General features: G+C 31.3%; 2 protein-coding genes across 2 annotated transcripts in view; one reads left to right on the forward strand and one right to left on the reverse strand.

Annotated features, from left to right (window-relative positions):
- The window catches only part of LOC143920231 (uncharacterized), a 433,558-nt gene that overhangs the window by 293,105 nt on the left and 125,426 nt on the right, over positions 1-15,027 (reverse strand). The window lies entirely within an intron of this gene.
- The window catches only part of HisT (Histamine transporter), a 79,479-nt gene that overhangs the window by 22,303 nt on the left and 42,149 nt on the right, over positions 1-15,027 (forward strand). The window contains exon 5 of the mRNA XM_077442978.1: positions 9,782-10,627. Within this exon, the coding sequence (XP_077299104.1) occupies positions 10,307-10,627 (321 nt within the window). The 5' untranslated portion in view covers positions 9,782-10,306. The remainder of the gene's footprint in view (positions 1-9,781; positions 10,628-15,027) is intronic.

Consider the following 15,027-nt stretch of genomic DNA (forward strand, 5'->3'; position numbering starts at 1 on the left):
ACTCCAAGTCTAGTTTTTAAACTCTTCTTAACGAATGCAAAATTCAAACGTCGCCGCATTAAAATTCCTTTTATAATAAATATAACGTGAAAAGTATTCAGTTTTCGTCCATATTGTACGTTTCCTTTTTTTAAATCCTCCTTAATGTGGCTTTGCCGCAGACTTGGAAAATCGAGAACATTTTCAGTGTATGTATACCTCCTTATCTGACCGTTGTGAATTTTGTAACTCACAATAAAAATCAAATGCCTGGAACTAATGTCGGTTTTAGGTCGTCATTGGTCTTTGGTACGGTTCGCTTCGGTCTTATCTGTAAATTTCGAGCCTTATTTAAAGCCTCAATTTTATTTAATAATTAACTTGAAAAGATGTCGCATTTTAGAATATGCTCGAAAAAAATTGAATACAAGATGCAAATTTCAAATATTATTTGTATCCGTAGCTGACTAAACGCGTAAAACATTTTTGTTGTAGTAAAGTGTGCTTGAGAAAGGTTTTATCTCAAATAGTTAAGGAAGTATTACACGAAACAATAATTTTGATTTGAATCTTACTGTCAAATTAATTCGCCAAATTCTGAAAAATTTCCAATTTTTAAAATCAATAAAAAAAAAACTAAAATTTGATATACTAAAATCGAAAAATATAGCACATTATTGAATGCACAAGATAAATTTTACAATTCCCTATGATATACATAAATATATGAGCCGTTATATTTGAAAGTGGCGGAAGTTCAATTTGCACAGATTTTTGTCACTTATTTTTTAAATTAGCTAAATAGCTAAAATTATGTAAATAAATAAATAATTCGAAATATCCGGAATCTCGGAAAAGCAGAATAAACGTGTTACAGGGCCACCAGTAATTTCTTATATTATATTATTCTACATGAAAATACATATATTTATTTAATGCTAAATGTGTATTATTTTTCCATCCGCGCATTATTTGTGTCCAAGTGAAATCGTGCCTGTTATATAATACTTTATTATTCAATTATTTTAAAAAATAACAACCAACATATGAGCCATTATACATATTTGAAAGTGGCGATAAAAAATTGGTCCAATTTTCGGTTCCAAAAATACTATTTATGTTTGACTTAATTCACAAATTCGCTTTTATTAATTCGACATGTCCAGAATCTCGGAAAAGCAGAATAAACGTATCACAGGCCAATATTTTTAAATGTTGTTAAAGATAAAGCATTCTGTTTTATGTTTAACAATATTTGTTGAAGAAAAATGGACTTCTGCCTCTATCAAATATAACAGCTTATATGTAGATTCTTACATATAAAAAAAAAGACTTCACAGGGAAGAAAATTTACTATAGATATTGATTTTGCAATTAAAGAGCCAAAGATAATATTATAGAAGATTCTGCTTCGGTAGAAAATTTCTTCGTTTATTTTCGCGTCTGTTAGTTTTGTGACGCATTCGTTTTGCTTCACTCCGATAGTAATAAAATCATGTTATGTGAGTTTTTTATATGTAAATTTGTACATATCGAGGCAACTGATGAGTTTGTCGGATTCGTATGCGAATTTTCAGATATATTTGTCTCGTAGAAACAAACGGATTAGATGAAAACGTGCGTGCGTGTCCCGTGCAAAGGCCCCGAACAAATGGGACTCGAGTGTGGAACAGGCCTGTGACATAGTGCTCATCAAAAGACTAATTTTGGGGTATATCGTCCGAGTGCTCGGCGTAGGTGAAGGTTTAATGGGAGGGAAACGAGAAAATGGCGTAGCTTACATAGTATGTATGTATGTACATAGTTGTACATGTGTGCATATTATAGATAGGAAGTGGTAGGAGCAGGCGACACAAATCCTTACACCGCACCAGGAGGAAAACGCGTATGAACTTGAGCTCGAACTTCTCAAACACTTACGGGACAAGCTCGTGAAATGTTTATAACCGTTCAAGTGCCAGACTTTCTTTTGATTTATATTATGTACATACGTCTGGACGAAATGGAGTTGTCTTATATCAATTTACTACTCCCCTCACTGTATTTTAAATCTATATGTATTGTATTCTTATTTTATTGGGTCTGTGTATGTAGATAAATGCTTATTAATTTCCTCGTTTGTAGATAATCGTATCTGACGATCATCAAATCAAATTACACTATCTAAAATAATGAAATTATCTGAATTCAAATTCAAAATAGCATTTTGTATTTAAAAATATGACTTTTTTTACCAAAGGAAGTTTTATTATCTATGAAGAAGTTTTGTAAACAGAATCTTTAAAAGCTCTCGATTATATTTACATATGTGTATATAGTTTTTATTATATTATCAAAACTAACATAGTTAACTAAATCGTCTCATTGTGTTTAAAATATGAACCAAAACAACACTTTGTAAACACACGCTTTTTCATTAGAAAAATTTTCGATTAAATTAAAAGTATTCTCAAAAAACAATATACTGTATATGTAGTATGTAGTATGCTTTCAACTGAGGGGCTATGGGTTCAATCCCAGACACAGTATTTCTGGCCAGACCTTGGATATATGCATGTATGTATGTTTGTGTCAATTTATCTGATTTAATTGTCGAAAGGGCTTCAAATAAATTGACGACCTATCCTCATTCGTCACCATTATTTGAATATAGTTTCAAATTTATAATAATAATGTTATAAGTAAAGCCCGGATAACCAGCGTGCCGTTCATTGTTCAAATGTTGTAAATGCATTGTTAAAGGTTTGCCGAACCTTTTTTACAAAGGATTTACGACAATTGAACAGTGAGCGGCGCGCTTTGGGTCCGTACTCTAGTTATAAGTTTATATAAAATACATACAACAAATTTGACCATATTTGTCACCTTGGAGCAAAACACATAATGGTACCATGGTAAATATAAATTGTATGAATAAATTTACATACATATGTACCATTGGCGTGTCGTGGAAATCTACCTGTTTTTGTCGCACAGTTTGACGTGTGCGCGAGCAGGATACGTGGGGACTATGTAGGTGATGCCATACCGAGTCCTCCTGTATCCTGTTCGCGCACACAAAAGTAAGGCTGTGTCACAAAAACAGGAAGATTTTTACGACATGCCGCTGATATGCACATACATATGTAGGTACATACATATACATATATTATAGGTATGTGAAATACTATTAATACTTTAATTTTCAATGACCAGATCAAACTAACAAAACCGACAGCACCACTCCTTATGGCCTACATTGCATTATAAAAGCCGATTCTTCATGTAATTTTCATTAAAATATATACAATTTATACGTTTTAATTGAAATATTTTTTCATCGTAAACTCTTGTAATAAATCTTTGAATTTATACTACGAGCCGTGAATTTGCCTTTTCTTGGAGGGATACGCTGTGCCCATGTCATATTTCAGGTTTCCGGTTTTACTGCGATAAAACTCAGCATATCGCCGAGAAAGTTATTATTTTTTTTAATATAACAAATATTTTTAGCAATTTCAGAAGCTATTCTGAATTTTCGTGAAATTGTTCCATTGGATTTCAATTTCACTGAAAATTCCAATTGTATTTGGAGTGATACGTTTTAACGCTAAATTCGCCATTATATCCAATTCCAATTTACGGAATTCGTTTTAAATGAAAACGCTCGACAAACGTTCTACTGACGACAACTGGTTCGAGTGCTTACAAAGCTCTTTGGACCGCACAAAGAAAAGCACTCTTGCGTGAGATTGCATTCGAATGCACCATTGCGCCGCTTGAAAACTTTTGAATAACCCATCACTTTTTTTGTCGAGCGCTTATTTTCTTCGCCAATTTAATTTATCTCGCAGAAAAGATTTTCCGATTGAAACATGGACCGATTGATTAATTTTATTCAAAGTATACAAGCACTATTTGTATGAATATGATTTTTTTTTTCAGTCGGCGAAAAATTTCGAACGAACTGGAATCCATCTTGTTTCCCTTCAACGTGTCACTTTTAAGCGATAAGTTGACGCGTAGCCGACGTTTATCCCGCATAACAAATCAACTCGAAATAGGCAATTTTTATGATGCGTATTTTCCTTTTATTTTCCATCGTGAAAATTTCTAAATTATCCTATTGTATCACAGTAAGGGTTGCCAACAAGCAGTGGCAGACTGCGACTGAAATCAGTGCTTACCAGGAGTAAATTATAAAAATTGTCTCCCCCCCCCCCCATTTAATAAAATTATCTTCCTTCCATCACGCTAAAAATCAAGGGTAAAAAATAAATAATATTTTCAAAAATGCACGAATCAAACATAATCTTGAGGTTGGAAATGGGCCCGCACAAAAGGACCCACGCAAATGTTAAAAACTTACATTTCGACCCTTATAAAAAAAGTTAACCGATCCTTGGACTGTAAAATTAGTTCTTTGTGTATATCGTAAGAAATTTGTTTTGTTGAAATACCCGAAGTGTAATCTTCTGTAAATTTTTACACACGTAAAATGGAATAGTTAAAAAATTATTTAATTTTACTGAGGGCTATATTATTTTCTAACAGATAGCGGGGCCCACTTTTCATTAGGCAATGTCGTACGGCCAAAAAGCTTGTATGGCCAGTCCACCACTGCCAACAGGTCTCTTTTAAAGAGAACATGTTCTTTATATGTTTTATATTATACCCATAATGTCCTCTTTTTCAATTTTGACAATAATTTCACGCAGTCTGTACTATATTTAATCTCACAAGATATGACGTGGTGGAGAGGCTTTTAGAAATTTTAAGGCTAAGGAATATTTTCCATGATCAGCGAACAGTGGACTAAAGAAAAAAATAAGTTGAAAATTTTCACTTTGTGCGGGGTATTTTAAACGTAGTATAGGAGTACAAAAATGTATCATGTTTAGAATTTTATAAAGAAATAAAACAAATAAGAAACTTCTTGCACCAAATTAGCAGTCTATAGATAAATATAGCAACAGAGGTAATGTAATTGAGAGTGAGAATGAAGATGATTAAATTCAACAATTAATTTTTAAGTGCACTTTTCAAGTTCCTAACTACATATGTATGTTCCGGTTATTATGAAAGTGGAATAAGTCATAATATTTTCTTTGAGATAATTGGACTTTTGCGTAATTTTTTTTTAAATGATTGTAATACAACAATAAAATATATGTACACATGTACATATACATTATGATTCTTAGCATTATAGATATAATCTTTCCTGCACTGGTGGAATTTTACGATTACCTTGTAAAATAATGGTATTTTTGGTACCTTAAATGACTTATTTCACTTTATAATTTTAATTTGACCCGCACAATTACAAAGAAAATTGTAAAATAAACATTTTTTTGTTAAATTTTCTCTTTTTTTTTGTCGATGACACTTGGCAACCCTAATCACGGTTGACTTTTCATTTTTGACTACTGGTTGGCGGTGTAGCGCCGATGATCATAATAAATATGGCGATATTTTGTCAGTGACATTTCGGGCGCTCTCCCAAACTGTGGGTCGTATACAATGTCCAACCAAATTTGTTCAAATAGAACGTTATTAAATTCCTCGGTGACATTAGTCACCTCTCCACAACCTGGTGTCAACGGTCGTTTTAAACTCTAAAATCTACGGTGCTCTTATTATCTATCGTCCCTAATGAATTTTATGTAAAATAATTTAGGTGTACCTAATATAATAGACGTATAAAAGCGCTGGTTGTTTTGTCATTTTTATCTACCATATTTATGTTTGGATAATGTGGATATGGCAAAAGCATATATTGACTTTTACAAAGAAAAGCTTTTTAGAGAAAACATGTTACAAAAGAGCCCATATATCTATTGACGATATTAGGGATTGGTATCATCAATCAGAAAAATAACAAACGGAAATTACCTACTTACATTTTCAAAGGCTATATATGTATGTATGTATATATTGCCAATAAACATCAATGAAAAGCAACATTAATGCGTACAAATATGTATATGTGCATAAATATGCATGTTTTATTAATTATTATAAAAAAAATCAATGTATTTAAAGTTAATCGTTTGTCTGAGGATCCGATGCATATATCGTATATTGACACTTCTATGTATGTACATACATATGTATGTACATGTACATTGATTAAATAAACTTAATATAATAGATACCGCTGTTAGATACTCTCTCTCTCACATTGTTCAAAATTAATTGCTTGTCAAGATCATTATCGAAACACCTGTTATGATGTTAAATTTCAATATAATTTATTTTATACTTAATTTAAATTACTGAAAGAAAAATGTCTTACATCTAAGCGAAAAATCTTTTGACATTGTTATCATTCGAGTTGTATCTGCGACCGAATGAAATGTCAATGTGTTTCCTTTTATTGAAAATCCATTGTCGTGTCCTGGCCTAATGCATAAAAGTCATTTTCCGTAATTGATAACCGTTGATCTACACGATAAAATGCTTTTACAATCCAATCCATATGTGGGTAATATTTGGTATTCAATTCACATTTATAGCATTTTGTATAAATTGACTGTTTGTGTTGAGATATAAATAAAATAAGCATATATTTACCCAGGAAGCTTTTTTCGTTTTGCAAAAAAACATTTAGCATTGATGTCTCGAAAAATTTTCAATAATAAATTTAAATACGGGGTATGAAACCAAAAGTTTTTTGAGCTTGTAAACATTTCTCGCAAATAATTATCAGTGAAATATAATATCTTCGGTAAATATCATTGGAAAACTCGGTTCAAATATCATTCGCGAAATTTTCTTCGTTTTCTTAATGTTTTTCCGAATTATGATTGCTTCCAAACTTTTTAATCGATTTTGTTTAGCTTGATTGAATTTCAGTTTTGTTTGTTTATTTTATGTAAATCTAATGTAAAAGTATTTAGTTTTTCGTAAAAAAAATTGTTATAAAAAATGAAAAGCCATATTAAATTATTAAATCACTCTCGATGGTTTCATAGCGTTGCTGAAACACTTAAAATTGCAAAAATATTTTTGCAATTTTGCAAACGAAGCATTGTGTGGACATCATGACATCGAATGCTATCTTTGCAATTCCAATAGCACCGTGGATCAACCAGTTGAATAAATGAAATATTACGCAACCGTGTTCGGAAATAGCGCAATCCATTTATCTTTTCAATGTTTTGTAGAAACTATATGAAATAGAACAAATACACAATTGTATACCAGTGTATTTATCAAATTACGCAAAATTATGCGGCCTTATCTTGTTTGCATTTCCTTTCGATATGTGGTATATTTAAATCGGATACCATGTTTGGCACTTTGATATAAAATAGTTTACACACCTATGTACATATATACATATATCGCACGTATTTCAAAAAAATTATTTTCGTTAAATTGATTTCAGTATATATTGAAAAACAAAAAAAACTTGATAATAAAACGTGTCACACTAATTATTTACACATTTTATTGTGTTTTTCTATGTATTTATGAAATTAGATGGAATTACGTGAAGTTCTAAAAATAATTAATTTATAGTAATAAATCAATGCTATAAATATTCCTCCAATTAACCTTGGGAATATATACATATGTATGTACATATATATGATGCAATCGGAAAACCTGAACAATCCTAACACTCACGTGTACATATGTACATATTGCCTATGTCTAAATATTGTATAATATATATATTCAAGCCTCATCTCTTGTTATTATCGCATTGTATCTTGTATTATTATTGCATTCGAAATTTATTATTTTGTACATACATTTTAATTAGAGAGATAAAATATATAAATCTGATCGAAACAACACTCGTTTTTGCCTTCCTGTATATAGATATGACAGAACGCAAATTATATACATATTACAAGTACATATGTATGTATGTCAGCATTATCAAGTTGATAAAATTAACCAATTCTACCCTAAAGAACAATTTGAACTACTACGTAAGAATATTTAATTATAAAATTAATTATGATAAAAGTAACTATACTAACGATGGTTTTTTTGAACATACAACGATCTTTGGAAAAATACTATTTAATTTTTTTTAACGAAATTACAAACATAATAGCATATAATAGTTTGAATAATTTTTCGTTAACATAAAAAGAACTTCAAATTTAATACAATAAAAATTGTTCATAGCTAAGAAAAACAACAAATTATAGCTTACATATTTTAATACCAACTTCAATTTTATTGATTTTAATTTATCGTGCTATATTAATATATAAATACATATGTATGCAGCTTAAATATCCGTTTTATCATCACATGAAGGTTAGGTTGGGTTTCAAGACTAAACTTAAACAACACTCGCAATAAGCTGTTTAAAATGGTCTCTGATTCGCTAATAAATATGCATTTGAGCACGAGAGACGCTCAAATAATGTATACAAAATATACATATTTTGTAAACAAACGGAAAGCGACAGATAAAAATGAATCGGATTTTTAATGTCAATTTGTTGCACAATTTGACGCACCATTATCTGTCATCGCGTATCAAGTGCACACCAGTCGGTAACCCCTTAACACTATCTTGATGTACATACAACAAGCGCCAAAATTTGCCCACCTTTACATACATATGTATACATTTATAAATCGTCATCGGCATCAGGCTGTTCGTCACAGTAATGTCTCGCCGCGTTCAGTTGTCTGGCGGACGGCGCCGAGTGAGCAGTCGTTGCGGTCTCTTCTGTACCTAAAAACTCGCAAAAATTTTTGCAAACTGTGACAGGAGATCCACCAGAGGCTGTCTTTCCCTTAGGCTGTCACGAAGCTCTGAACGAGTCGACCAGCTCGCCGGCTACTCCAACCGAATCTCGATCTATTAGGTATCGGTTCGACCGGTGCGAATTTCATTAGTTATCCCAAAATAATAAAAAATAACGAAAACTGGCCAAACGAGATAGATGTTTCATATGTATGTTACATATATGTATGTTTTAGCATAGTACTTTGACTGTTTTCTTTTTCGGCAACACGTGTAAAAATTCACAGAATATTCCAGATTGCACAACTATGGCAGCATATGGTTGTATTCGATAACTTTTTATTTAAAGAGTTGTATTACTGTGTGGTGTGGGACATTCTTTTTGACTGCGCACTTATTTATACATTACTATCAAAGCAGTCCTTGAATACATATCAGTGTGTTTTATATGTAAATATTTGTTTTCGATTCAACGTTGCCGATTATCCTTTTAAATAATGCTAAAAGGTGTTCTTTTTGGCCTTAGTCATTGCATTGTATACTTTCGTGGAAATATGATGTCTTTGATTATTATCTTCTGCGATGTGTTTTGATTTATGTATGTATGTGTTTCAATGTAATAAATCTGGTTTTACGTGAATTTGGATAGTATCATATCTTTTCAGAATATCTATGTTTCATATTGTCCCCGCATGTTCGATAAATCTTTCAGGATGTAAAACCTAAATTTATTTTTCGCCATACATCATCTAAACAAAACAAAGCAGACAGGATACAAAAAAATAATTCGTAGCTATCGAACCCATGTCAACTGTTTAACTTTCAAAATCTTATAAAAATGGGATGAAATTATAATATCTAAATTCTTGAGTGAATCTGTTATATGTATATATTTATATTTTGTTTTGTAATATCTACATAAATATGAAATAACGAAATTTTTTGAAGTAACTTTGACATTGACCGAAATCAAATTAATAGATGCCGTGTTTGCATTTTAATGTATTTCTTTTACAATTGCTGCTATATTTTAGTGAGTTAAGTCTACGTGAGTTTTCGTTTATGAAATAATTAATATCATGTAAATTTATTTGCTTTCAGATGCGGTATTGTGCGTACGAAATAAACTCTACAAAATAGTACCTGAAACTGACAATATACTCATAAATGAATGAAATTATAATATACAAAAAAAATATTTATATGACATAAAAGTAAAAGAAAACGAACGAAACGAACGACAATAATATAAACTATACTTACTACTTGTGTCTTTACGTCATGTGATTTGAGGAAGAGCTTCCTGTGAGATGAGAATCAGATTATGAGAGAGAAATAGTTTTATATAGATTATTTTTTGAAAAATTGACAATTCCGAAATCTTAATAAATAAAACAGTATTATTATATTGTATGAACATTGAATTGGCGAATTATTGACAATAATTTTGAATTTTCCAAAAAACACCTTCAACGTACGTTTTTTTTTGGCGTCTTCAGTGTTAATGATCTCATTTTTTCACAAGCCCACGGTTGACTGATCGATAAGAGCGATAGTGACCGAATTTGAAAAAAAAAACATATTTAAATATTTCACTGTGAGAGGGAGATAGAATATCAAGCAAAGATGGCTTCTAATTCTACGTACGCCATGAAGAATGACTTCGACGCTACAACCCCGGACACGAAACCGAGCACTCCAGACGCCATAAAGGCGATGGGAAAAGCCCCGGAATACAAATTGTACAAAAGGAGATGGTTGGTGTTGTTCATTTTCGTCTTGTACTCGGCTTCAAATGCTATGCAGTGGATCCAATACGCCATCATCGCCGACGTCATCATGGACTATTACAACACGAGCAGCATATGGGTCGACTGGACTTCGATGATCTTCATGATCACCTACATCCCGCTTATATTCCCCGCCAGCTGGATGCTGGACAAATTCGTAAGTATATTAAATTCTATATATTATACATATATATCGACGTGTTGTAATTTATGCGAGTGCTTTTGGATTAATTGCGGATATCACATAGCGGCTACTCGGTATAAAATGTTTACGAAAGTTAGAGTTGTTCACAATTTTCATACGCACTTTCAGCCGAATTGGGAAGGGGTTTCGGATATTGTTGCGGGGATTATGTAGGTCAAAACATTATGGATGAGTTTTGAGATTGCGGATATGAGACTATAAACTCCACCAATTGAGCTACGCTCCTCTGAATATCTAAGCACCTATCCTGTCGTAACTGCTATGACGTTTGAGTACTGTTGTATGTATATGTATATATATGTAATAATATGTCTAGGATTTTTTACATTAAACAGTAGTATCCATTGTTCGTACATTATCGTTTGACGTAATTTAGTAAGCCAACTCTTATCGTATCGTTCAAATATATTAATATTGTATTAGCTCAATTCATTTACTATGTGTTGTATTTACATTCGCTGTGTGAATATATGTATGAATAATGTACTTACAATATGCAGCTGTATGTGCAGAGCTATGGACTTTTTTTTCAATTTCTTCAATTTGTTCAATGGTTCACGTAAATGCCAGAATTTTTATTCGAATTTCGAAGCATTCGGTATTCGTTCGAACTTCCAACTAAATTCTCTAGATTCTGTAAATGGTTTTTGTCGTCAAAGTTTGAATTAAATTTTTTCTCAGACTGGTAAATCTAGTATATGCATATATATACAGATATATATACTTCTATGTGTACTTTAAATAATGGATTCTTTCGCATATTAGAAAGGATTCCGAAAGAATGGATACTGAAAGACGCTTTCAATGTCCACAAATTGGAAAATGAGTGTAAAATATATTATTTTTAATTTAATAAACTTCTGATGATTAGTTTTTTTTTATATATTTCTAGTTTTTTCTAGTAGAATTCATCCTCATAATAATTCTATAACAACATAAAAGCTTATAAAATTCCAAAATAATGAAACTAAAGCTGCGATTTTCCTATAACTTTACAATCTTGAACTTTTTCCGATAGTATTTGTATGTACTAAAAAAAGCCCAGGGATAATTTTAATTTAATAATACTGTATTAAATGTAAAATTGGATATGGGTGAATTACAAAATTGTACCTTTAAAATAAATTATGAAAAGAAAATATAAATTACGCAGGAGAAAGACTACATTGATTGACTTACTTAAATTGAGAGCTTTATGATTTTATAATCTATTAACAACTGATATTATATTATTGATAAAATGAAAATATGTATATCTACATTGTGAATACATTTATTATATTTTATGTACGTAAATATATTAAAAAAGTCATTTTTAAGAAAAAAAAATGTTTAGGTGGTTTTTGAGACTAAAAAATATGGAACTTGCCCTCATTCCAATATACTAGACATACGATATTGAGGTTAAAGCAAGGATCACACGTACATATGTATTCGAGATTCAATTACGATAATGCGATATCTCAATTCGATTGCAGTCGTGCGAAAAAATGCGTTGATCTGTAATAAAAATAGCTATCGTATGCTTATCATTCAGTAATATAACAATCAATAGTTTATGATAACGATCCGATTAATTCAAACACGTCTGTCGTATACCACTTACCAAATTCGCATGAGAATTAATTTCACAATATTTTGCAACTAAACTCAATAAATATTGAGTATGCATTTCGGTGACATAAATACCTGTGGTATTGATTACATATGTAATTATATGATAGGTCAGTTGACCTAGGAGCAAAATACTGACCCTGACATTCGTCATGTGATATAAACAAATTATTCAACGTGGTAGTTAATATACATATGTAATGTGGAGTCGCTCGTCAACTTTGTTAATATGGTTTCCGGTTATGACTAAGTCAAAAGCATACGTCACAACTGCTTAAATATTTCAATTCGACTCAAATTTTCCGTGGCGAAATAATGCCAATGTACTGGGAAGTGTGTTTTTCTTTTTTCATTATGAACCCATGCTGACTAATTAAATTGTTTTCATTCTCTAAAATGATCCCGATCCGAGCTGGGAAAATCTAATTTACCATTCTGGGAGTGTTGTAATTAGTCTCCACTGGGTCGAAGTCTCTCTGAATGCTTACAAAAACATTCGTCTTACTTCCTCAACTAATCTGGACTAAGTTACGGGAATGAATCAGCTCTATCTGGGATCCTCTTTTGGCTATTTAATACTTCCATTAATGAAATTTGCTTTCTCAATCCTTTTACTTTTATTGTTTGCTTATCATTTTTGTGGATCGTGTTAATGATTTCAAACACTCCGATCTGAATGTTTCGACAGCATAACACATCGTATTGCAGTCTTAAAAGTAATAATTTTGAGATTGATTAAAAAAGTATGTCACCAGATAAGATAAAAAGAAAACGGAAATAGATATGAATCGTCATAAGTGCATTTCAGATACAAAAAAACTAATTTTCTCGTTGTCTTCTGAATTTTTTGAATTTATTTATGCCGGTGCCGTTTGTTGTATGAAACCATCTCGATCAGATAATCTGTACAAAATCCAACAGAAGATAGTCGATATACATATGTATGTACGTAGATTTTTGAATATTCTCTATTTTGAATATAGCTAGGAATAATATCAAGAGTCTAATAATTTTTGTCAACTTTTATGTATCAAGATATTCTATACATTTGAGTTATAAACCGATGATTTATTGAAAATAGCATTTAATCAAATACTGCCGATAAGTGATCCATAATATTTGTTTTTCTCAGACATATAAGGTACAGTTTGATTTTTTCTAAGATCACTTTATCTGCTGTTTATTAAATTCTTTTTCCAGTGATTTATTGAATGGCTGATTTTTTTTATGATTCATGTATCGGTAATATATTATTGTCTTTGTCGTTTGATAGTTCATCTAACGAATTTCCGATAAATGCTTTGCTATTTTTCCAATTGATGAAGATAAATGCCGGAAACTTTCACCAAATAGAGCACGGCCTCGAAGCTTATCATTTTTTTACAGGCATATAATATATACATACATATATGTATAACGTTATGGAATTTTTCTTTGTATATATATTTTTTTATAAGATGGGTTGTTCATATTCTAATTTCTAGACAGTAAATAACGTAAGAATGTTTTGTGAAAATGTTTATAAATGACCGAGTGATATAGGAGCTGTGCGCGGGTAGCATTATACGCCAAAAAGGACATTAAAAATTTAATGACTTTAATGTTCCTTTTTGGGGAGTACTCGTTTTACGCGTATTCATTATATATCACGTCAGCCGTCCCGAGCCTGATTCGGCTTTTCACTCGTAAAAATATCTAATAATTACAGTGAAAACGGAAAACGCACCGCCATTATGCGGAGTGTGCTAATTACCGCTATAAACTCCCCCGACGATAACAAAATAAAAGTATTCTAATGCGAAAACAACACAAACACACTCGCTCGTACGTACTATTTCATACGAAATAAATCGCCGAAAGTCTGCAGTTTCCGATAGAATTTATCGAAGCTAATAAAACAGATCGAACTCAGGAATGTTAATAGTGTATGCCCGAGATTGAACACCAAATGAAGTGTGAACTTAAACGATATCGACTTTGCTTCGAAAGAATTTTCGATAGAAAAAATAATTCAGAGTTTCAATTTGTTACGGCTCCAAAATAATCTAATGTCACTTAAAAAGCTCATTAAAAGTTTTTAGTTGTTTTCAGTTAATCATCTGATCTCGTTTTATTACGAAAATCAAGCGTGATCGATCAATCTTAACAACACATAAAGATAATATGAATGATATTAATATATGTAAGTAATATTTTCACATCAATATAATGAAACATACACACTACTGCCTGTCGTATTTTTGTTCGGTTTTTCATATTTTATTTACAAATAAAAAACAAGTGACATTTTGGTTAAAATATTATTTATTCAGTTTGAATTTCTTTTTTTTACTTACTAGCTACTTTTATTAATTTACTAGCTGAACCCGGCATGCAATGCAATTCCCGCTCCCGTTCCCGTTTCTTGATGTGTTTCGATAAGTAAATGTGTCGGTTTCAAATTAATACTTAATAATCTAATTAAATTACAGTAATGATAATTTGTCGGAAAAACACGGACGGCGAACACATTTAAAATTATTCAATTGTTTGTTTATTTTACCCCAACAACGTATGTAGGTGGCGATGTGATCACATTTTAAATTTTTAGGTTGTAATGACACTCATTCCCGTCCCCGTTCACGTTTTTTAAGCGGTTTTTTTTGCAGAAACCATCGCTGGCATACATACAATAATTCATGTAAGTTTCATCGCAATTGGTTGAATGGTATAGGAATACATACGTGACAGACAGACAA

This window comes from Arctopsyche grandis, chromosome 12 (assembly GCF_051622035.1).
Source record: "Arctopsyche grandis isolate Sample6627 chromosome 12, ASM5162203v2, whole genome shotgun sequence".
Taxonomy (NCBI): domain Eukaryota; kingdom Metazoa; phylum Arthropoda; class Insecta; order Trichoptera; family Hydropsychidae; genus Arctopsyche; species Arctopsyche grandis.